This window comes from Sciurus vulgaris, assembly GCF_902686455.1.
Source record: "Sciurus vulgaris genome assembly, chromosome: 1".
NCBI classification, from domain to species: Eukaryota; Metazoa; Chordata; class Mammalia; order Rodentia; family Sciuridae; genus Sciurus; species Sciurus vulgaris.
Genome location: NC_136461.1, coordinates 15,662,771 through 15,687,196, shown reverse-complemented (window position 1 = coordinate 15,687,196; position 24,426 = coordinate 15,662,771). Strand labels below are relative to the sequence as shown.

General features: G+C 54.7%; 1 protein-coding gene across 1 annotated transcript in view; it reads right to left on the bottom strand.

Annotated features, from left to right (window-relative positions):
* Nucleotides 1-6,262: 6,262 nt before the first annotated feature.
* The window catches only part of ZBTB40 (zinc finger and BTB domain containing 40), a 65,698-nt gene continuing 47,534 nt past the window's right edge, over nt 6,263-24,426 (bottom strand). Inside the window, exons 7-18 of the mRNA XM_079146852.1 lie at nt 23,527-23,663; nt 22,251-22,452; nt 21,550-21,683; nt 19,825-19,993; nt 19,075-19,533; nt 17,525-17,731; nt 14,341-14,505; nt 11,941-12,155; nt 10,492-10,654; nt 9,768-9,854; nt 8,429-8,655; nt 6,263-7,504 (exon numbers count right to left, since the gene is read on the bottom strand). Of these exons, the coding sequence (XP_079002978.1) occupies nt 7,310-7,504; nt 8,429-8,655; nt 9,768-9,854; nt 10,492-10,654; nt 11,941-12,155; nt 14,341-14,505; nt 17,525-17,731; nt 19,075-19,533; nt 19,825-19,993; nt 21,550-21,683; nt 22,251-22,452; nt 23,527-23,663 (2,360 nt within the window). The 3' untranslated portion in view covers nt 6,263-7,309. The remainder of the gene's footprint in view (nt 7,505-8,428; nt 8,656-9,767; nt 9,855-10,491; nt 10,655-11,940; nt 12,156-14,340; nt 14,506-17,524; nt 17,732-19,074; nt 19,534-19,824; nt 19,994-21,549; nt 21,684-22,250; nt 22,453-23,526; nt 23,664-24,426) is intronic.

Here is a 24,426-nt window from a genome sequence, read left to right as displayed (position 1 = left end):
GGGCGCCCACGGGACAGGCCTGGGTGGGGCTGGGGCTCAGCGCTGGCCGTGTGGTCCTCGTCCCTGGCGTCCATCATTCCATGCGGCCTAACGCAACTGCAGTTAAGATTGGTCACACTGGCCACCTTTCAAGTGTTCTGCGGCCACTCGTGACAGCGGCTCCCGTGCCAGACAGTGCAAGACAAGCTTGCCACCCCCTTGCCCCGGGGCTGCGGCCGGTCTGGCGCCTGTGGGGGTGACGTGCCCTGGCTTGTCCAGGGCAGAGGGCAACAGATGGTCCCTGCTGCGGGGACACTGCTGGACCGTGCACCCTCATCGCCTGCCCGGGAGGCACTGCTACTGACTCGCTGGGAAGCCCACGGATGCACGTCCCCAAACCTCCATTTCTCCACTGGCAAAACAAGCTGAGCCCACCAGCCTCAGGGCCTCACCGCCAGAACCCACAAGCGGAGCCGCAGCGCTGCGGAAGTGGGAGCCCAGCTCAGGCACCAGGACAGCGCCTGCCTGAGTCGGGCCGGGCTGCATCCCACCTCTGCTGCCTGAGGCCCGGTGCCCTCCGGTCTCCTTTACTGTAAGAGGGAGTGAAACAGACCCTGCTGGGACCTGCTGGGACCTGCCCTGTCACCACCGGGATCAGTCCCCCTCCATGACTTTGCTTTGAGTCTCCCCAATCGCCTTCAGAGTGAATCGCCTGCATTTTACAGACGGTTAAGAGGAAGAATGAACAGAGCCAGGCATGGCGGCACTTGCCTGGAGGTTGAGGCAGGAGGGTCACAAGTTCAAGGCCAGCCTGGACAACTTAGTGAGACCCTGTCTCAAGATGATGCTGTTTTAAAAGGGCGGAGGCTGTAGGGCAGTGGCAGACATCGGCTCGCCGTGTGCAAGCCCTGGTCCATCCCCACAGCTGGGAAGGGACGGAGCAGGGCTCTGAACCCGGATCTGAACAACCCTAGGCTGGACTCCGACCCACCGCATCCTGACTCCGTTTCCAGTAAGATGGTAGCTGCTCCGGAAACCTTTTCCTCTGGGAGCCTAGCCCTGGGGAGCTGAAGCTGGGAGCCGCGGTTCTGGACCCTTCTTGCTACTGGACGTGGCATTTCCAGGTGAGGAAGGCAGGATCTTAGGTCTTGGTGCTGTCCCAGGCAGGATGGAGCGGGGAGAGTGGGCAGGGAGTCGGGCTGGGAGCCCCAACAGTCCAGCTGTGACAGACAAGGCAGAAGGAGCGGAGAGTCAGGAGGCGGCCCTCCCTGGCCAAGCTCAAGCACTGGCCAGCGAGTCTGGAGCCAGGCTGCTGTGCTCTGCAGCTGCCCAGCCTCGGCTTCCCTGCCCTGGGCTTCCTCATCTGCAACCCCTGTCGATGCTATGATTTTATGGAGAATTACACAAAAAGTCTTGGTTCAGGATCCAGTGTGGCAAGTGCAGTGATGCTCAATTATGAGACTCTTCCTGAAAGATATCACCCCCTCCACCCTGCAGAAAGGAAAAAGCAGTCTACAGCGTGTGGACCCTGCAGCTTAGGTCTCTGATCTGGACTGGCAGGAAGGGCTGGGTTCTTGCCTCTCGTGTAATCCGTCCCTCGCTGACCAGGTGGCGGTCCTGGGCACAGGAGTCATGCGCTGTTTGTGCTGATGCGCTCCCTGCCGGCCTCTGGCAGGAGCCTATTGACTCCTGGAACTTTAGTCTCCAACAGGCCCGGGCCCTCAGACGCCTGATGCGCCGTGGGGCCTGGTGAGCGTGTCTGTACGCGGGTAAGGAAAGCACAGCGGTTGCCCTTGAAGATCAGTTAGGGAGAATCGTAGGCCACCCGACCTGCGGCGCTCTGACTGGCCTCCCCCACGCTCCCCGGAGCTCAGGGGCCACCCTTTCCCCAGCTGCAGCCCTGGGCTGAGGCAGCTCCAGCACGGCCTTGTGCAGGGTTGGCTTTGGTCCCGACCCTCCGCCGAGCACACAGGCTTCAGCCTCAAGGAGGATGAAAGGCTGCTGGTCCTGTGCCGGCCCCAGCGCCCCTCCTCCGCCCATTTTTATCAGGCTGCCCTGATGGCAGGCTCCGAAATCCACCCCGGAGGAGCCTGGTCCCGCGCCAGCCCCGTCCCGACGTGTTTGATCAGCTGTCTCTGGCCTGCGCTGGGGGCGCCTGCACGGACGGGTGTTTGAGCAGAGCGGCTGGGGAGCTCTGGCCACCGGCTGCTCCCAGCTTCTAATCTCTTCTCAGAGGACAAAGGAAGGAGGTTTTGATAAACTAGCCCACAGGTGGCCTGGGGACAGTCTGGCCAACAGGAGCAAGATACGGAGTGTGGAGGGAGGCCGGCAGGAGGAGGGCCACTTGGTCCCAACCGACCGCTGTCCCCTGGGCACGCCCAGCATGGCACTCCCACCCCAGGAGGGACCAAGACACGAGGTGCAGTCCTCGAGCCCTCCAGAACCCCAGAGGGAAGCCATCTTGGAAAGCAAGGCACAAGCTGTACCACTGCACGTTGGGGCTTCAAAGGAGGGGCGGGTGGCTGGGGACACCGTAGAATGCAGATTCAGGGACAGGTAGGACAGCTGGGCAGCGCACTCACAATGCAGCTCGGCAGCCCAGCAGCCAGGGCTGCTCTCGCCCCACCAGACGGCAGACGGGCAGCGGGCAGAGGAGCAGCGGATGGGCAGCGTGCTCCCGAGCTGCTGGACCAGCCCCGCGGAGCTCAGGTGTGGCTCTCTCAACTGGACTGGACGCGAGTCCAGGTGGCAGTCTGCGAAGGGAGCCCCTGGCGCCACACTCCTTTTCCCTTCCCCTGCGGCCCCTGCCCCGTTCCCGCCTGGGTTCAGAGGCCTGGGCTTGATCAGCCGGGGTGCCGAAGGGCCCCAGAGCCTGTGCCCTGGCCCTGGGGGGCTGTGTCTAACCTAGGACAGCCCAGGGTGCTCCCCCTCACCCTGGCCTTGGACCCTGGGTTGCACAAGGTCTTCCTCTGCCCTGACTCTGCCTTCCCCAGGGCCCTTTAAGTGTACAGTTAACAGCCATCATTCTGGAAGCTTCTACACTGTCGGGTGTTCAAGAATGTGAGTAACTCTCCTCATGATCGCTGTTAAGAGACTCCTTCAAGGTCATCGGTCGTCACAGGTGCAGCTGGGGACCTGGCCCATTTCCTCCCTCTGCTCAGTCCTGCCGACCTGACCTTCCTGGCTGGGGCCCCAATGTAGGACCGTCCCGGAGGTGAGCACAGAGAATCCCCAAGCCCCAGCCTCAGGGCCAGAGGCCTGGGGTCCCTCTGGCAGGCACCTCTTGCCTCCCGTGAGGCTTCCCGTCTTTTCCCCTGCTGCTTGCCAGCGACGTGACATTTCCAGCTGCTCCTTGGGAGAGGTCCCCGCTGTTACGGTTCTTGGCTCAGCACTGGATGCTTTGGGGGCAGCTGAGATCCAAGAGATGAATGAAGTGGGGGGTGTTAAGGGCCCCTCAGGATCGAGAGGGAGACCTGTGAAGGCAGAGGACACACACTCCCTCAGCCAGGGGATGCGGGAATGGCTTCCTGTCTGTAGAGGGGTTTTTTACACTAAATTCATTAAATCCAGGTTTTCAATTCATCCTGTAATTCTGGGGGACTAGTGCAGTCAGTTCCCCATTTCAGATGGGCCAGGGGAAGGACCCCAGCAGGTAAGCACTCTCCCAAGGTCACAGTTAGATGGGCACTGAGAGGAGGCACCTGGGTGGACACTGCGGCCTCTGCTCGGAAGCGCCCACTCGCTCCTCTGGAAGAGGAATGCGGAAGGGAGACACCACGTGCTAGCGCCGCCTGCAGGTGCCCGCCGCCCAGGAACCCGGCCTCAAGCCTGCGCCTGTGCCAGCTGCCCTGAGCCAGAGAGGCAGACCGGCATCACCAGGGTTCATCTGACACTCGGGCAGCGTGAACTTTTCCAAAGTACGTGTCTGATGTCTGTACAAGCGACGGCTTGTTTCCAACCCGGCAGCGACTCGCAGGGCCAGCTGTCCTGAGCAGGGGTGAGAGCAGGGGCCACCGCCTGGCCGAGGGAAAGCGGCAGCAGGCCTGGGAGCTCCTGCGGGCCGCTGCACTTAGGCTCGAGTTCTAGCAGGTTCCAGGTTTCCATGGCGATCTATTTACCTCAACCCCAACCTTTTGTTTGAGTTCTCCGCAGTCCTGGGGGGCAGACCCAGGCACCAACACTCATATGAGGCAGGCTCCACCTGAGCTACAGCCGCCCTGTTTATTGTTTTTCAAAAATTTTGAGACTGGGTTTCCTAAATCGCCCCGGCTGTCGTCCTCCTGCCTCCGCGTCCACGTGGCTGGGATCACAGGCGGTGCCACTGGGCCTGGCTCCCCGGTCTTTCCTTCACTCCCACTATGTCCCATCTCCCAAGCACCCCTGGGGCACTCTGGGCCACACAGAACAGGGCTGCCGAGTCCTTCCTTTGGGGGGATAAAGCACCCCAGGGTCGTCTCCCTTACCGTTGGACGTTCTGGCCCCAACTCAACAGAAACGTGGTCCCCCAGCACCTCCTGTCCACTAAGACTGTCAGCTTCCCCTTCCTTAGTCATCTGGGTTCTCAGGCACACTGTCCCCTCACCATCAGTATGCCATCAGCCCCTGGTGTGAGAAAACTTAGGGACCCTGTCCCTCTTTCTTTTGATTCTGGGAGACCCCGACAGCGCACTTCACTGAACCCCACTTCATCCTCAGCTGACTCTGGAGCCCAAGGGGTGAGGCTCAGGAGCCGCCTGTGGCCAGTCTGAGCTTCCCCAGAGGGGCCTGTGCCCGGGAAGCCAGTACAGCCACCGCAGTCCCTGGTGCTCACGGGCTCGAAGTTTTCTAAGCATCCTCCGACGGGAGAGGAGTACTTCACACAGTGAGCAGGAAGAGCTCGGCTGCCCTGCGGCTGCCCCTCAGGTCCAGGTTCTGCTCTAGCGCTTGGACGGCAAGTCGCGCCTGCCTGTGGTGCTCCATCACCTACTTCAGTCTCGCTCACCTCGATGGGCACATCCTACTCCATAACTGACCCCCGCCCTTGGGGCACCCAACTGCCCTGCCCTCCTCACCAGCAGGATCATGGGCTCTGGCAGCAGAGGAGGCGCGAGGCCCCACGGAAACAACCCAACTGCCACAAAGTTCAGCCCAAGAGCCATGGGCACCTTCCACCGAAGAAGGGAAGTGGACACCATGGCCGTGGGAAAGCGAGCTGTGGACAGAGGAGGCCCACTGGAGCACCAGGGACAAGCACACTGCGGGCCAGCAGCAAGTCCCACCTCTGCTGGGAGCCTGGTGATTCAGAAGAAAGCAGCATCCTGCCACCGTCTGGGTCCCCATCAGTCAGAGAAAGGAATTTCAGGGCCGGGGAGGGTCTGACGCTCGGCTTAAGTGTACAGCTCTTTTATTCAGAACACTTAAAAACAAAACAACTCTGCTGTCCCCAGAGCCCCCGGCAACTGGTTTTCAATCGTCTTGCTTTTCGGCAGGTAGAAACTTTGATGACGCTCACTGCAGTTGCCACCCCTCTGTGACCCATGAGGTGCCATGCTCACCACTGGCCTGGCACTGAGGCTGGGGCCTGTGCCTCTCCACTGACTTTCATGGGTTTCATCTGTGCCACCAGGAGATTCAGTGCCACTCTGCTACTCGCAGACCAAGCGCTCTCCTGTCTGCCAGCCCCCAGGACTAGAAAACTTTCCAAGAGGGAAGCCGTGGCACATCGGTGAGGTCTGTTCAGGAGGTGCCGTCTTAAGGGTTTGAGCACCATCTTCTGGTCAGTTTTTGGCTCCTGAAGCTGACTCTCCTTTCAAAATGTCGTTGACTTGAGAATAAGAAGATTCCAGCACTAACGAGCTCAAGTGATTTGCCAGGCTGGAGTGAGGGCAAGACTGGCGGCGGGAGCAGCTGGTGGGCAGGCTCTGGAGACTTGCCAGGACCCTGTGCCAAGTGGATTCAAGTGGCCAGTCAAGGTTAAGGCTCTACCCTCTGCCCTTCTAGCTGAGTGCCATGGACTGCAGGGCAGCAACAAAGGCCGCGCCACAGCGAAGCCCGACCTCTGCCTCCATGCGAGGCCTTGTGAGACGTATGGAGAAAGAAGTGCTGGCGGAGGCCTGAGGTGATGGCCAGCACGGCTCTCTCCCCAAGCGGTCGGCCACACAAGGTGATGGGAGCCCTGTCTATGTGTCAACACTGCACTGCCCATGTCAACCTCTGGGCACTGAGGGAGAGACGGATGCCAGTCGTTCTTTCTAAGTGGCAGGAACGAACATCCATCTAATTGCACTTCCTAATGGATTCCACGAACCATTAATTACCAGATTATATTTTAGGAACTAAAGACAAAAAGCTTTGTGAAACTCAGACTTGAAGAGATCACTGAACGGCACGGAGCGTGCAGCCTGGGAAGCCAGACGGCAGGCCGCTCATGAGGCACACCAGCTGGCAGCAGCCCTGGCTGCTCCTCCCTGTGCAGGCCGTCTCCCTGCTGGGTGCTAGCTCAGTGGCGACATCACATGCTCCAGAGGGAGACAGCAGGCAAGGCCCCCTGGGTTGGGTAGAAGTTTTGGCCTTGATCAGAGGAAGGGGGTGAGAGACATGGAAGAGCTGTGGGAACCACCTTTCAGGTAAGAACACCATGAAGAACATTCTAGAAGTGCAGAGACTCTCTTTTCAGCTGGAAGGCCTCGCATGAAGTACTTCCAGAAGAAACACTCCACGGGCTTTGATTTGGAGCAGGCTACCTCTACTGACCAGCTAGGACCTGCTGCTTCCTGCAGTGGTACCACCGCCACCACTAGTGGTGCTGGGCACAGTTGACAGGATCTGGGGGACCCAGGCAGAGGGGAGAGTGGGAGGAGTGAGGAAGGACAAGTGTGCTCTTGGCTGGGGACCCTGGAGGGGCTGCAGGTGCCCTGGTCTCATTTTCAAATGGCCGAGGGCACTGGAAACCTTGCAGCCCTTCTTGCCAGCCTGGTCCCCAGCCACGGGCCCGGGCCACCGAGGGCTGCAATCATGGCACATCTCCCTGCTGGCCTGGTCCCCAGCTCCCAACCCACTGCTCTTTCAGACTCTATCTCAGAAGCTAGACTTCCCTCAGGGCTGAGTGGTCACGGAGACCCGAGCAGCAGCCACAGGAAGGTGGGTTCTCCCGTGGAGGACAGTGTTGGCATTCAGACACTGTGGGCTGCGTGACGACAGTGACGTTTCTGTCTGTTCTCCAAGGGAGACTGTCTGGGTTGGTGCCACGCTAAAATGCCCACCACTCAGGGCAGCAGAGAGGGCAAAGGGCAAGTTGTGGAGCTTCCTCTCTGGAGCCAACGCAGGATCCCTCCGCTGGATGAGCAGCCCCTCATTTGGCCTCACCACAGATCAGGGTCACGGTCCCATCCAGCAAGTCTTCCACGGTCACCGCCACGAGCTCAGAGCTGGTCTGAGATGCCTGAGAATCAGGCAAAGTCACAAACACCTGCGACCCAGCAAGCTGTGTCTCCTCCAAAGTGATCACCTGCTCAGCTGGGGCCACTGGCTCCGGAGTGTGGATCACCTGAAAGGGAAGACCAGAAGGCTGCTCTGGGCAGCGTCCACACTCGGCTCCCAGAGCTCCGGTCCCGTGCGGTAATGATGGTATTTATGTTTTCACCTGAGGAGAGCAATTACTTGTGCCTAATGGGAAGAAGCATGTCTAACACCAGTGATGCAAAAGAGAAGGCAGGCAAACAATTTAAATAACTCTGTGCACTAAATTGCTATGATTTTGCTCAGTACGCCTTCTCGGGGGGCCTGGACTCTATGATTACACGCCGGTGAACACTGCCTTGGTTCCTCACACTGGGTTTTCCTGTCTCAAGGATGACACTGCATAGGTAAGTGCCACGTGAGAGGAGCCACCAAAGGTAGCTGGTCTCAGGCCTGAAACATGGTATCTTAAAAAAGGGGGCCTGGGTGACATGATAGCCAGCCTGTCACCTGGAGTTCTGCCCATCTGACTTGCCCTTGGTTCCCCAGAGGCCATGAAAACATGGTTTACAAATGACTGATCTACACACCCCGATGGCCAAGAGGCTGAACCTCCATCAGCCTCCAGCCCCTCGACCAGTGACAACGCCGGCAGAGTGCATTTCCTTCCTTCTAGCCTCTCTCTCTGGAAAAGATGGGAGGGAGAATACGAAGGGACCGGAGACCAGAGACAGACGAACTAGCTTGGATTCAAGCATCACCAGGCAAGGTGGGGTCCAGACATGCGCACGGTGTCCCGCCCCAGTCACCCCTGGCCTCACCTGCTGGTGCCACCTGCCCAACACGGAGGGCAGCCACCCTTCCGCACGGCTCCCTGCAACTGTCTGGTAAGACGCCCAGAGACTCTAAGATCACCAATGTGTGACTGAGGGGACCCTTTAACCAGGGTGCTCTGGAGAAGCCCTAGGAACTCCGTGGTCACATTCCGTGTATCTCATGGCCCCAGAATCACCTGTACCATCTGTGGGGCAGCTGCCTGGGTTTCAGTGCCCACCATCTTTGGGTGGTCAGACTCCAGGTGGCCGTCGAGCTGAGCCTGGGAGGTGAAGAGCTCCCCACAGAGCTCACAGGGGAAGGTGCTCTCCGACTGCTTGAAGTGCTCTGTGGTGACGTGGTGCTGCAGAGCTCCCGGGAAGCGGAAGGTGGCTGCACAGTACAAGCACCTGAATGGCTGGGACCCTGGAGGAGGAGGAGGCAGAAGAGGCTGTGGGTGGAGTGTCTGCGAGAGAGGGCGGAGGTGAGAGGAGCCACCTGGATGGAGGCTGGTGGACCTGGAGCTTGCACACTCTGGAGGGGCCTTCTTCATAAAATGACAAATACCTAAAGCTAGATGGAACCCTCTGGAAGGGGCCCCTGCAAATGAGGTACCCTCCAAACAGACAGCTTAATCAGCCCCAGATGGAGGCTGCAGCAGCCTCTGCGGAAGCCCCTCACTTGTCCAACAGGGGACACGATGCTGACAAGGCTGTCCTTCACCACGTCTAGGACGCTGCCTCTGAGGTGGGATCGACGGCACCTGCCTGTGTGGCTGTGCAGTGTCAGCGGCTGTGTATGCACAAAGGAAGGCTGCAAGACGGTGTCCCTGGCTCGAGTGACATCCCTGAGACAGGATGGGGCACGCTTTTCAACTCACAGTCCAGGAGGGAGAGGGTGAGTGTGAAGGGTCAGCTACTCCTGAACCGACCACCAGAAGCCATGGAGTTTTCCATGTTATTCGAGAGGTGGGACCTAAGAGCCTCCAGTCGTCTGAAGGACTCTCATGTCTTGTGCTGTCACCAATGCTCTTGATGGCAGCACAGACACAGAGTGCTGCAACCTCCACAGCGGGAACTAAAGCTCTGGAGAAGCTGGACCCCTCCCTCATCACCCACCCCTCAAGCTTTCCTTTCTGCGTATGCATGCCACAGTGCGTGACACGACAGAACCTATGTCAAACGAAGGCCAAACAAGTAACCTGCACATTCTAAGCGATAAGGCAGCAAGAAAGCACCGTTTGGCAACACTTAATGGTTCATCACAATCGGTACAACTTAGAACCTGGCATTCTAGAGCTGGTGGAAAGTAGGAAAGATGACGATGACCACAGCTAGCACTCACGGGCTGACCGGACTGGGCCAGGCCGAACGGCTCTCACGGCGCCGATGAAGAAGTACCGTGATCCCTCTTCCGGATGAGGACATGGAGGCACCAGTTAGTTGAGTGACTTAGCCTGGGCCGCACAGCTAGGAGTGGCGGAGATGAGGCTCGCAGCCAGGCAGTCCAGGCTCAGGGCTGTGCGGAGGGACACTGACCTGAATGCTGGCACTTGATGTGGACCTGCAGCAGAGCTGGCGTGGGGAAGAGCTCCTTGCACTGGTCACATTCGTGGAACTTCATATCTGTGAAGTGTGTAAGGAAAGAAGTGGGAAGTGACAAAAGGAGGCTCTGGTAGGGCTGGAGGGACGGCCTGGGGTGGGACGAGGACAGGATCCTCAAGTGCCAGAAACCTCCCTCCCACCTGGTGCAACCTGGTCGCAAAGAGCAGGACTTGGTCCAGACTGTCCAGGTGCAAAGAGGGTCATGAGTTAAGCAAGGAAATACCCCCGGAGGGCCTGGCTGCTGCCCTGTGCACAGGGTGCTCCGTACGGGACAGCTGCTGTGACTCCCTCTCCACTGGCCTGCAAGGCAGGTGTTAATGCCTCCCATTCTCAGAGGGAAACAGGCTCAGAAAAGAGCAGTCCCTTGCCAAGGTCATGCAGCTGGTAAGGGAGGAAGTCAGGTTTCCACCGGGGCCCGTGGCCACCAAAGCTGGCACCCTCCCCGTGGTTCTTGCTCAGGGGCTGCTGGGAGCTGACACGACCCAGGTTTCCAAGTTGAGAGTTACTGCCACTCAAGCTGCTGTTACTGATGGGTGGAACTGGCATCCTTTTGGGTACGCCAGGCAGAACAGAGGCAGTCACCCCAGTGTGTCGCCCTGGGGCGTGGAAGCCAGGACGTCAGCCCCCCACCATCAGCTCACGCGCTCCCCAGCTTCACCTGCGTGCTCTGCTTTGATGTGTTTCTTGTGTTCGGCGGGGTTGGAAAAGGTCTTGTCACAGGAGCTGCACTGGAGAGCTGAGAACCTGGACGACCGGTGGTTCTGAGCAGCAAACACGTCCGGGTGGTGGGTCCGGTTATGGTACCACAGACCAGACAGTTGCTGCAAGAAACCCAGCAAGTGCCAGGGCTTAGCAAGTCTAGCAAGCTGGGAGCTCACGAGACGCTCGAGAGAACATCCTGTGACAGGCTCCGGGTCTGCAATCTGTTTGTTGGCAGTGCTGGGGACTGAACCCCGAGGGCCTCTACCACCGAGCTGTATTGCTTTTTTTTTCAAATTTTGAGAAAGAGTCTCACTAAGTTGCCCAGGCTGGCCTTAAACTGGCGATCCTCCAGCCTCAGGAGTTACTGGGATGCGCCACTGTGACTAGCCCGCAGTCACACTCTTTCGATCCCAAGTGCTGACTCGAGAACAAGGGGACTAGGAATGGCAAGGCCGCTCCAGGCAGGGCTCAACTGGGTCCCTCAAGAGTCTTCAGGACTCCACTCTGGCCCCCAGGCAGGCACCTCTATCTTCACCCTGAGCTGGGTCTCACTGCTTCCCAGAGGCCCAGGGGTGAGGCAGAGCAAGGACCTGCCCGGGAGGACCCCTTGGGGTCCAGAAGCAAGCGCCGCCACCTTTTCCAGGCTCCCAGATAGCACTGGGAACTCTCCATGCAATTTCTTGGTCTCTAGACATCAAGCCCAGGTTTTCCTCAGCTCTGTCACACTAAGGCCACAACCAAGACCTGGCATAAAGTCAGTTCTCATTTTTAAATCCGCTGCTGTGCCTCTCTGGCTACACCTAAATCACAAGTGCCAGCAAGGACGACTGTTTTCTCTGGGACCAACTTCTGAAAGACATGGTTTCTTTTTACATCTACGTGGGCTTCACTTTAACCATGTAACAAATTCCAAGGTGAACACGCAGAGCTTCCCTGGGAGTCAAACAGACACCAGTGCTAAGCAGGCCACTCCTGGTGCTGCTCCACTCCCTGCAGCTGTTCTCATGTCCCTTGGGCATCAACAGGCTCTGCAGAACGTGAGTATCCAAGAGGAAAAGCAGCATCCAGTTTAGGAGAAGGCTGAAGTCTAAGAGAGGAGGAGCAAGGACTTCCTGCTCCAATGACAGACAGCTCCCCCTGAATCACTTGACCAGATTTCAGAGACTCTCAATTAGAAGTTGCTTTTTAAAATCTGGTGCTGGGGATGGAACCCAGGGCCGTGCCCACACTCAGCACACGCCCTACCACTGAGCTGTATCCCTGTATCCCTAGCCCAGCATACAGGAGGGTCAGTCCTACTGTGACACCTAGAGATGAGATGGGAACCTGCAAACCAGACAGGGGAACCAGGGAGCTGAAGGGGACAGGGACTAGGGCAAGAGTGCCCAGCAGCCCCTGAGGTTACCTGGTAGGCCTTGTTGCAGATCCCACAGCTGAAGGGCTTCCCTCCAACATGGGTCACCATGTGGCGCTCCAACATGGAGGGGGCACTGAAGATCTTGCCACACGTGGGGCAGGGGTGGTACTCCTTGGAGTGCACCTCGTGGATGTGCTTCCGGTGGTCCTGCAGCGTGGGGAAACTCATCCTGCATTTCTTGCAATCGTAAGGATCTTCTATGTCTGGGTCCAGGAGGGGCGACCACAAGAGGAAGAGGCAGAAAAGGAGAAAAACCATGAGCAGCAGCCAGAGACGTAGTGCAGCATCAGACACCGCGACCTGAAGCTAGTGGAGTAACCCAGGAGGCAGGCCTGCCCGTCTCTGCAGCATCCAGCATTGGTCCCAATGCCTCACTGTAACTGGGTTAAATTCTATTCAACTACTTTCCAGGGAATATTGCAGGTGCTCCTCTGGTTCGCAGTGGCATTTGAGAGTTACAAATTCCTGCTGGAGATGCCAACACACTCCCCAGAGCGTCGCTACTTCTCGGGTCATCAGCAGCACAGGGAATGCTCCCTCACACCCGCTTTGGATCAAGAGCAAGAAGCCGCCACATAGAGGAGTTCAGTGAGCGTGCAGGGAGGCACCCCAATCCCCCCAATGGCCCTGTGGGGAGCTTCTATTATCATTCTTACTTTATAGATTAGGAAAATCAAGGTTTAAAGAGTTAAGTTAGTACCTTGCCCAAGGGCACACCTGAGCTCACTCTGAAGCCACATGCTTCACTGGACATGCCAACTCCTCAGTGGGACCTCAAAATAGGGCTGATAGAGTGTACTGGCCATATGGATGGCAGAAAACTTCGGTCTTTTCTTAAAGCAACAGAAAACAAAATGTCTGCATAGTAAAATCCTTTGCTTACGAGAAAGGCCAACCATAGGCCAGTCTTACTCAGATTGATTCAGGTGCCCTGACAGGCAGCAGCATTCCTACCATTAACTAGTTTCCCACTGTCTTTTAAGACCCTTTGATGCAGGTTTCTGTGGCAATGCTGTGGCCCCAAGAAACAGCAAGGAATGGAGAATGTGCGGTTGGGGAGGCAGAGGGGTCTGGGTGCTGGTGCTGCTGTGGAGGACATGCTCTGGGGTGTGGCTAACTATTTTGGGTCTTTTCCATCCTGAAAATGAATGTCTTCCCCTTTGCTGATTCTCATGTAATGCTACTGGGAAAAGAAGACTAAAGTGGAATGTGATTTCAAGAGGTTGGTGCTGGATCTGAGCCAAATCCCACTCTGGAAGTCTACTGTCATTGGATTTCAGGCAGCCGTGGGAGCCCTGGGGGCAGGGGCCACACTTTATATTCTTCCTGCAGTCCCAGTGCCCAGGCACACGCTGGGTGTACAGGGGCTCTGGCCCCTCCACCTTGGCTGGCTGAAAGCAGCCATGGATGTGTTTACGTGAAACAGATGTTGTGAGGTATTATTTGCCAACAGTTAGAAGCTGTTGTGTGGGAGGAAGGGTGGGGAGGGGAAGGAGGGTATGCGAGGTACCTGGCATGGGACGAGATAAGCTTGAGGGTGACAGATGGTACCTGACAGGGTGCCCTTATCACCAACCCTAATAGCTGGCATTCTGTGAGGCAGGAAACGTCATGCTTCCATGGCAGTGAGAGCTCATTTAGTCCTCACGACAATCCAAGGTGGCGATGGCATCACTTGCTCTAGTTTGGAAAGGCACATGGGGCTTAGGAATGGAAAGAAATTTGCTTAAGTCTCAAGAAAAGTAAGCGGCAGGGTCAAGATTCGTGATCAAGCCCGTGACACCCGCTGTGCTGTGTTGGTCGCACTCTGGCCGCAAAAAGAGAGGCTGAAGGAAGCAGGGGGCCGCGGCACTTCCTTTCCCCCGTGAGTGCACGCGTTGGCTGTAGCAGAAAGGGAGAGAGACGGGGACCCTGCTGACTGAGGGAAGGGCAGTGGCACCGAGAACGTGGGCAGGGGGCTTCAAAGGGCACCTGTGGGCACCGTTTGCGGCGGGGACTCTGCTCAGGAGGGGTCTGGGCTGCTTCTGTGGGCGGCAGGCGTGAGGACAGGATGAGATGCAGGAGGGAGACTGGAGCAGACGCTGGTGCCCTTAAGCCCGTCAGTCAGAGGCTGCCCTTCAAACGTTTGCCTGTGCAGCTGAACAGTGCCAGGCGGGCTGAAGAGCAAGCCAAGGGGACAGCCTTGGCAGAGAGACATCAGCGTCATACAGGGATGTGTTGAAGTGGGCTTTTTCCTGAAACAGGACCAGAGGACTGTGGGGCTGCAGGAACACGGGATGGGAGGGCGCTGAATGGGGCCAGTTCTGGCAGAGTGGCCCCTTGGGCTGCGCGCTTCCTTGGGGCCATGTGTGGCCCTGCACGCCTGATGTCCGTCCCCTCAGTACGTACTGTGAAAGGTGTGCAGGTGGATGGAGAGGCCATTGGCTTGCCGGAAGCCCTTGCCACAGTCCCTACAGACGTATGGCTTGTCCCCGGTGTGGGTCCTCACATGGCGGGACAGCTCGATGGACTGGGCGAACACAGCATCGCAGTACTGGCAGGCGTACATCTTTCCTGCAAATACACAGGAGCGATGAGCACTGCCCCAGGCGCTTCCGGCACCCCACGAGAAACCGCTAAGGCACATGGGGAGATGTCACCTCGGGCAATCTACAGCCCGCCAGCCGAGCTCCACGGCCTCCTGTAAACGCCTGCGTCTCACCCACAGCCCCCACAGACGCAGAGTCGGGCTGCCAGAGGAGCAGGGGTGCCCCACGCACAGGAGACCGCCCACCCACCCGGCCGCGCTGGTCAACAGACACGTCCGAGTTCAGGAGCGCTGGCTTCAGATCTCCTCTGAGACCCAGCGCTTGGAGCTGCAGCCAGGGCACTGCATGGGCGGAGTGACGGGCTCTACAGCAGGGCGTTCTCCACCTTCTCACACGTGATGAGAGTGTGACGGCGGGGCTGCCAGGGATGGCAGAAAGGTCAAGGGCAGGCCTGGAGGCGAGGCTGGAGTGGCCAGCCTCTGCTCGCCCACTGGGCTTTGAAAGAGGATTTTCTTAGGAAGAAAGGTCCCTTGCATCCCAAGTTGAAAGAACAGAGAATCCCAGGGCTTCGTCCTTGGCCCTTTGCCTCCCTTTCCAGATCTGCTCATCTCGGAGCCCTGCACCCCTCACTGATGGTGCCACCCTCCCCGCAACCCAGGCCCGGACACAGGTGCCCCGCTCTGCCTCACACAGCCCGTCCCAATCAGCTCTGGCTGCTCTGGCCGCGCAGCCCACTCCCCTGCTCACCAAGTGCAAGGGCCACTCAGTCGTCCAAGCCTGAGCCCTGCACATCCCTCTTCCCACCCACACCCAACAGCATGAGTCCTGTCACCTCCTCTTTCAAAAACATATCCTCAGCCACCTGTTATCCCAGGGACTCGGGAGGCTGAGGCAGGAGGATTGTGAGTTCAAAGCCAGCCTCAGCAACTCAGTGATATTCTTTCTCTAAATAAAATACAAAAAAGGGCTGAGGATGTGGCTCAATGGGTAAGCACCTCTGGGTTCAATCCCAGGTACCAAAAAACATAAAAAATAAATATCTCTCTCTCTCTCTCTCTCTCTCTCTCTCTCTCTCCACATATGTATATATCTCCTCAAACCCGAACATTTTTCCAACCCTCACTAATACGACTAGTTGAAAACCACATCTCCTCTCCACTGACCAACGCAAGTACCTGCACTGTTTATGTACATTACACTCCAGTCCTGGAACAGTTCACTATCCAAAGTGGCCAAAATTAACTTCTAAGAATGTAAATCAGATCCTGTCACTCTGCTCAAAACCCTCTTAAGGCAGAATAATGGCCCCTGGATGGCCACGTCCAAGTCCTGGTCACTGGCAAAAGAACTCTGGCTGTGCCTGTGTTCGGCACCTTGATATCAGCCTGGCTGTGGAATCAGCATTCTGGAGAGAGGGAGGCGGCGGGCCAGAGGAGGAGGCGTGATGTCACAGTGGAGACCACGGTGCCGAAGCTGCGCGCCCAGGTCACAGCAGACTCTAGACGCTGGGAGAGGCACGGAGGGGATGTTCCCGTCCTGCCTCCACACAGATCACAGCTCTGCTGAACCCTGACTTAGTCTCAGAAGCTTCATTTTTGGACTTCCAACCTCCAGAATGAAAATAATACTTTAGTATTTTAAGCCACTATTTGTTGTAATTTGTTCAACAGCAACTAACATTCCTCACATCAAAACCCGAAGTCCTTACCTTGGCTTATAAGACCTTACCAGATCACGTCTGTGACAGCCTCTCTGGCTTTCTCCCCTAACGCACTCTTCCCACTGACTTTGACTTAGCTCCTGATTTCCCGAGGTCTCTCCAGCAGGGGAAGCTCCTTCCTACTCTGGGGAGGGGGCTCTCCACCGGCTCCACCACTCACTCTGATCAGGTGTCAACCTGAACACCTCTGAGAGGCTTCCCTGGTGACATGAAGAGTGCCTCCCCAGTCTTGTCATTCCTGTTGCTTACCTGGCCTTACCTTTCTTCACACCAACAACTATGCTTTGGATTTCTGTTACACGTTGATTTCTTTGTTTTACCCAATGGAGCGTAAGCTCTGAGGGAGCCCAGTGTGTGCATTTACAGCTTCTCCATGTCCAAAAGAGGACTCAAGGAACCCGCTCATGAGCAAACGTGTGACGGTCAACTACTGCCATACTAGTCCCAGTTCCCTGGATTCAGCAGTGGGAAGAAGAGACCAACAGCTCTACCTGCACGAAGCCACCCTCTAACAGGAGACTAACTGCAAGCACATCACACGAGCCAGGCAGACTCGTCAGGTGATAAGCACCAGGGAGAAAAGTAAGCAAGGAGGCAGGCTGCCAGCGGAGGATGCACGTGGGTGCAGGGAAGGACTCCAGCAGGTGAAAGTGAGATAGAAGTGAAGCACGGAAACATCTGAACCGAGGTGTCCAAGACAGGGACAAAGTCCTGGGCAAGTGCCCAACAGGCCTCAGGCCTGGAGAGGACACTAAAGTGGGCAGGACAGTGAGTGAGCAGGAGCAAGGAGACAGGGAGGAGCCAGGGGGCTTGTGGGAGGCCTGCGAGCTTCAGAAGACTCCAGAGTCCACACTGTAGGACACTAAAAGCCACTGTGGTTTCGAGCAGCGAAGTGACCTGATATGGCTTCATTTTAAAAGGGCGAAAGCAAGGAGTTGGTAAGGAGGCTCCCAGGCCATCGGGGAGATGACGGCGCACGCGCCACGCTGCCTGCGGACCCCTCCGAGGCCCTGCCTGCGGACCCCTCCGAGGCCCTGCCTGCGGACCCCTCCGAGGCCCTTCCTGACAACACGCTTCCCCTTCTGCGCCGCACTAGAAACCCTCCGCGTCCTGCCGCAGCCCCGTCGGTCACTTGGCTCCTGGCACAGCCAGCGCCCCCCGGGTCTCACTGATGCTCGGACCACACGTCAGAACTCAAGGAATTCCTGGCCTGTGTCACGAACGACGCCGGCCCGTCACTGCACGCTGGTCGTCTCTAGTGTCCGCGAGGTGCGAACCCCGCCTAGCTAAACGGGCTGCCGGCGGCTGGGCGGGCGGGCCTCACCTTCCGAGTGCTTCTTCTTGGTGTGGTAGGCCAGCGCGGAGGCCTGCGTGAAGGTCATGAGGCAGTGCTTGCACATGAAAGGGCGGTCCCCGGTGTGCAGGCGCAGGTGGTTCTTCAGGGTGGAGTTGGCTGCGAACTTGGCGCCACACTCCTCGCAGGAGAAAGGCTTCTCGTCAAAGTGCTCGGTCAGCTTGTGGTACTGCATGCCTAGGGAGGCCGCGAAGGGGCAGAAGAGACACCGCCATCAGCAGTAGGCACCCGGCAGATGACCTGGGCGCCGACTCAGCCAGGCCTTGCTGCTCAGCTGCCCACCACACGTTCCCTGAGCCACCGAGGAGTGCCCGGGTTGGATCAGATGATACGTGATTCTGGGTTTGCTCCTTCTCCACTCTTCAACAGGACCCCGCCACCCCCACCAGAACAGAGACAAGCCTCACTTTTATATGTCATTAGGGTTACCCAACATCTGGGACAAGGGAAAACAATTCTGACTGTACAATCCATGATTTTTGTGACCTTATTCATTCCAAGAAACAAGCAGCACATGGGAACCTGAGCCAGGTATGGAATGGCTCTGGCTTTCTTACTACAAGTAATGACAGCTCTGAGTTTCTGTATGCGCACCCTGCTATAGGCGCCATGTTAGGCCTTCAGCTCTGCTTTCTTAAGACTTCATAACAGCAGTAAATGTTGGCGTGGATGTAGGGAAGAAGGCACACTCATACATTGCTGGTGGAGTTGCAAACTGATGCAGCCACTCTGGAAAGCAGTGTGGAGATTCCTCAGAAACCTTGGAATAGACCCACCATTCGACCCAGCTATCCCACTCCTCAGCCTATACCCAAAGGACTTAAAATCAGCATACTTCAGTGACGCAGCCACATCAATGTTCATAGCTGCTTAATTCACAATAGCTAGATTATGGAACCAACATAGGCATCCTTCAATTGATAAATGGATCAAGAAACTGTGGTATATATACACAATGGAATATTACTCAGCCGTAAATAATAAAATTATGGCATTTGCTGGTAAATGGATGAAGTTGGAGAATATCATGTAAGTGAAATAAGCCAAGCCCCAAAAACCAAAGGTTGAATGTTTTCTCTGATAAGTGAATGATGATACATAACGGAGGAGAGGTGGGGGGGCAAGAGAAGAATGGAGGGAAATGGGGCGGGGTGGTGGGGGAAGGAAAGATGGTAGACTGAGGCAGACATCATTACCCTATGTACATGTAGGATTACACCAATGGTGTGCATCCACATCGTGCACAACCACAGAAATGAAAAGCTGTACCCCATTTGTGTACAATGAATCAAAATGCAGCCTGTAAAAATAAAAATTTAAAAAAAAATTCCTAACAATCTAAATAAGTAAGCGGCATTGGGGTGTCTGTTTAACAGATGGGGACACCAAGGCTCTGAGCTCCTGCTTCCCCTGAAATATTAGCCTGCCCCTGAAAGAACCTGCTGCGTGCTGAGCCCACCCTCACTGCTGCTGGCACACCCCGGGCCGGCAGGAATCCACTGCAACACCCGCAATCATACCTGAGGCGTGGGCGAACTCTCTTCCACAGAGGTCGCACGTCACTGGAAGCCTCTTCTTCTTCTTCTTGGGGACGTCGGCCTCTGCCCCTGCACCATGGGCCTCCAGCTGATGCTGCTCCAGCTCCTTCTTGGAGTCCCTGGTCTCGCTGCAGTCCTTACACTGCACCTGCTTGCTCTTGGCCACGCGGCAGCGCTTCATGTGCACCTTCAGGCGGCAGTAGAAATGGAAGCTCTTGTCGCAGGCCTTGCAGATGAAGCTCTTCTTGGCAGAGTCTGGAGAGGCAGACATGTCTTTTCCTGGTTGGTCTGGCATGGGACCAGTCTCCCCCTGGCTGTTTGGTCCTGCAGGCTGGCTGTCTTCTTTGGCCACTGCCTCATTTTCCTTGTTGCTGGCGCCAGGGTGAAATCTACTGCTCACTTGCCAGACTTCCTTCTCCCTATCTTCCTTAGTCAGGAAGCCTGCAGGAGAGAGAAACCTCATGGCTCTGGGAATCCTATGTTGCTTTATAACTTTTCAACACACTTCTAGAGGAGACTAGAGACTACTCAGGATCCTCACAACCTTCTGAAGTAATATCACAGTCATCTTTATTTCCCAATAAACGCAAGCAGCACCTGTGCCTCCTGGCTGTGTGAGGTTTGAGAGCACTTGAGATATGGTGTCCCCCTGCCCCCTGCCACGAGCTGCTGCCTCTCTCCTCAATAAAGAGCGAGCCCGGGGCCTGGCGAATTCCCAGCCCCGTTCCTTACCCCTGTGTGCCAGCTCCTGCATGACAGGCCGCAGGCCTGGGAAAGACTTGTGGACACCGCACAGGAGGTGACAGATATCAATGGCCGAGACTGACTTTTCCCTGGCTCTGCCCAGCACTGCTCTCAGGGAAGCTTCAGGGCTGGCTGCTTCAGAGGAAATGCTCAGAATCTAAATGAATACCATGAGACCAAGGTATGGGGTTAATACCACAAGATTTTCTCTACGGTTTTCAATTTTCTAAAAAATCTAGTTCCACAAGGTACCTCTGTATCCCTAAGTAGCTTACACCTGCCCTCATGACATGTGTAAGGGAGAGCCCTGTTTTCCAAGGGACAGGGAAATTAACAAAACACAAAAAGGAGCACATGCAAGATGAACAGAAATAAAGAGCAGGCACAAACAGGAAAGGCCCAGTGCTTTCTCTCAGAGTCCTCTCAGCACCCGGCGCTCCCAGAGCCTGCCTAGATCTTAGCACTGAGCGCCTGGAGAGCTGCAGGACTCAGCAGTTAGTGCTTCGGTCGTGAAGATCAGGATCATTTTCCATAATATACGATTGTCTCCAGGTCTGGAAGTAATTCTGCACGATCAGTGGCTTCATATTTTTAGACACTTAGATGTATCCTTTTAAACATCATTTTCTTTCATAAAGAAACTCAGCGTTTTAAAGCAGGTTCAAATAGGGGCTTTAAAGAGGCCAAGAATCTGATTTCAAAGCTGCCCTCTTTCGGAATGTTAGAGCTATCAGCAGAGAGTCAGCATACTGAGAAAATAAAGCAACACCATCCACAGATGGCCACATGGAATTTTCACTTTGGAAGATATTTTATTTCTGCTCTTTTCAAGTCCATCTAAATAAACCTGATATCCCTGGAGGCAGGCATGAGACTAATTAGTGAGGCTAAAACTGATCAACTGCAGAAGTCCCAGCTCTGAAGTACTGGTGTGCTGGAGAGGGGTGAGCACAGCAGCCCTGCCTCATACATCCTAAGAAACACGTGCCACCTTCTATCAGCCAGAGCCAGAGCAGGGAGCCAGTCGCTGGAGGATAGTGAGAAACCTGCCTTTCTGCACATCTTTCAAGCCTACCTGGACAGAAAGAATACTGCAGGTGAATTTTAGTTCAATTTTATGTTTCTTCATTGTTCTTTTCTGCTCAAGATGCACACAAATGGACATCCACCAATCACCCCAATTCCCACCTGGTTTTTCTGGGATGCTGGCCACATTGTGAGAAGCCTTACAGAAAATGAGCTGGCACTGTTTGCTAATCCATATGGGCAAAAGCTTTGTTCTATGTTTACCATGGCTCTATCAAGAAGCCAGAAAAGAACATGTAAAAAGACCAACTTTACTTTCCCTCCTCTGAGAGAAGCTGCTTCTGAGAATATGTCAGAGAACAGAACCATAGCTTCCCAACATGTTCCTAGGTTTAGACAATTGGAATAAGTGTAGGTTTGAGTTGCAAAACTGGGTTTGAGCCTGGCTTTACCTTGTTAACCTAACTGTGTGGAGCTGAACTCCTTTGTCTATAAAATGTGATGACATCACCTGCCACTTAAAGGTGGAGGATTAAAGAGGCAAAGGTGTTATAAAGAGCTTCGCACAGGCGAGGCACACAGCAGGTACTCTGCAGAGGTTGGTTCCTCCCCTGGGAATGAGGACAGCCCCAAGCTTCAACCCGGTGGAACGCTCCAGAATTAGAGTTGCTGTTTATTCCCCTGCACCTCTTTCACGGTCTCAGCCAGGTGCTCCTCCTCTGGGGACAAGCACTTAGGCTCACTCCTCTGTTGGATGGCTTCTATGATCAACTTGTCATGCCTCAGGACTGTTTCTAAGGCAGCATTTTCTGGGGCAGTCACTGAAAGAAAGGGAGATTGGAAACTTGGTCAAACCATGAGCGCCATTTTCTCCTTCACCTTCCTCAACTCACTTCCTTCCTAATGAGAACACACTTCATCCATCTCCTCTGTGGTTGGAGGTGACAAAAATGGCAAAGAGAACTGTAATCGGAGTAGGATAATGAATGTAAGCTGAGAATAATTACTCCATAATTTTTTAAAAAAGGTTTACAACTGCCTATAATTTTTAATAAACAAAATTTCCAGTCCTCATTTTTGTAAAAATTGACACACAGAAATTGTACATATTTATGGGATACAGGTGATGTTTGGATACACATGTAATGTTTAGATCAGGGTAAGCATTGCTACCTGCTCACTTGTCATTTCTCTGAACACATTCAAAATCCTTTCTTCCAGCATCTCAGAAACATAAGGACTCTACCTACACGCACCACTGTGCAATAGAGGACCAGACTTACCTGCCGTTGCACCCAAGGGTAGGGTCGTGGATGACCGTCACAGAGCTCTCTTCACTTCCTGGGAAGAGGACAATCATCTCTAGTGGTAGAGGTCAGGTAACTCACCTGCCTGGAAGAAAGCAGCAGCACCGGGTTCCCTTCCTATTTCCTCCATGAGCAGGTTCAACGGGCAGGCCTTTGTCTCCTGAGCCACTAGCAGCAGCTGCCAAATGGCTGCTGCAGAGAGAGTCTGCTTTTCAAGAACTGCTGACATCAGAGAGCTGAAACCACCGGAGCCAGATTCCCGTTTCACAAGGCTCTCCATGACCTTTAAGATGTAGCACAAACATGCACTTAGGGGCTGGGGCTGGGGCTCAGTGGTAGGGCACTTGCCTAGCACATGTGAGGCACTGGGTTCGATCCTCAGCACCATAGAAAAATAAATAAAATAAAGGTATTAAAAAAAAAAAAAGACACTTAGGAGAATTCTAGCCCTGAGCCAGGTGCAGAGCTACAAGTCTGGGCATTGGTTATGGCAAACCCCTCTCTGAGGAGGTTTTTAACATCCTTCACCTCTCTGGACTGGGATATTTCTTTTTTAATTAAATTTATTGGGCGGGGAGCTGGGAGTGTAGTTCAGTGGTATAGTGCTTGCTTAGCATGCATGATGCTCTGGGTTCAATCTCTAGCACCCAAAAAAAAAAAAAAAAATTTTTTTTTTCTTTTGATACCAGAGAGTGAACCCAGAGGTGCTTAACCACTAAGCCACATCCCCAGCACTTTTTAAATATTTTTTTAAATTTAGAGACAGGGTCTCACCAAGTTGCTTAGAGCCTCCTTAAGTTGCTGAGGCTGGCTTCAAACTCATGATCCTCCTGCCTCAGTCTCCCAAGCCACTGGGATTATAGGCCTGCACCACCACACCTGGCTTTCCCCCTCCCCTGCCCCTTTTTTTAACTGAGAGGACTTCTTATACATGACAAAGTTCTTCTTTCTTCATTTTGAACACTGTTCCCTCTTACGAGAGAAATTAGAAACTATTCTATTTATTATTCTGCCTTAGAAAATGAGTTATTTTAGGTTGGGCATGGTGGCACATGCCAGTAATCCCAGCAACTTGGGAGGCTGAGGCAGGAGGATCATGAATTCAAAGCCAGCTTCAGCAACTTAGAGAGGCCCTAAGCGACTCGGTGAGATCCTGTCTCTAAGTATAATACAAAAATGGGCTGGAGATGTGGCTCAGTGCTTACGGGTTCAATCCTTGGAATCCCCCCTCCCCCAAAAGTTACCTTCTCTCTCTCCTCTAATTAGCATTTCACCATGATCATGTATGTGCATTTATAGAAAACATACGTATGCGTGTGTGTATTTACATTTTTCCTTTGTTCCCTCCCTCCCTTACCTCTCTTTCTGCAGGGGCTAAACTCTTCATATGTGAGATCACCTTTAGCAACACCTGGTTGTCTGTGAAAATCTCTGACAGGTTTTCATGATAGCGTCTCAACAGCTCAGTCCCATAATCATCGGGGCTTGGTTGGACTGTAAGAATATCAGCAAAACAATCATGTTTGATGCAACAAAACCTCCCCAGGGCTTCTCTTACAGAAGATTAAGCATTTACAGACGAGAGGGAGAAAGATCAGCCCAAGAGCTGTCTTTGCTACAGAGTGCAGGCCAGCCGCCTGGGGCTCACTCTCGTGCTCAGAGCCGTTCTGGTCTACACTTAATCACCTGGTGCTTCGGGGTCACAAAACCACTAACAGCCTGGAAGCCGTGCCTGGTGGTAGAAGCTACAGAGTGCTCAACTGGGGGCGAGAGAAGACTGTGCTTGCAAGAGATTCAGAGGCACAGGTTCCAGGGGTGCTGTCTGTGAAGACAAGGCAGTGGATCCATGTGGTATCCCGAATTCAAGAGGCCTCAGTCAAGACTGTGTCCTGGAAGCTAATGCACGGTTCTGCTTGGAGGCCCTCTGAGCCCGTCTGTTAGGTATTTTCTTTTAAGAAGTCATGCTTACTTGAAAGTAAAGAAAAATCAAACTATCTGGCATTTCCTTAGCTTTGCAGATATTTAAAATTTCATTCTTCTGTTTGACTCAATAAATCCACTTCTGTAAATCTAACCTTAAGAAGTTACCTGAGGGCTGGGGCTGGGGCTCAGTGGCAGAGCACTTGCCTAGACTGAGTGAGGCACTGGGTTCGATCCTCAGCACCGCATAAAAAGAAACAAATAAAATAAAGGCAATCTGTCCATCCAAAACTACAAAAAAATTCTTTAAAAATGTTATTTAAAAAAAAAAAAAAAA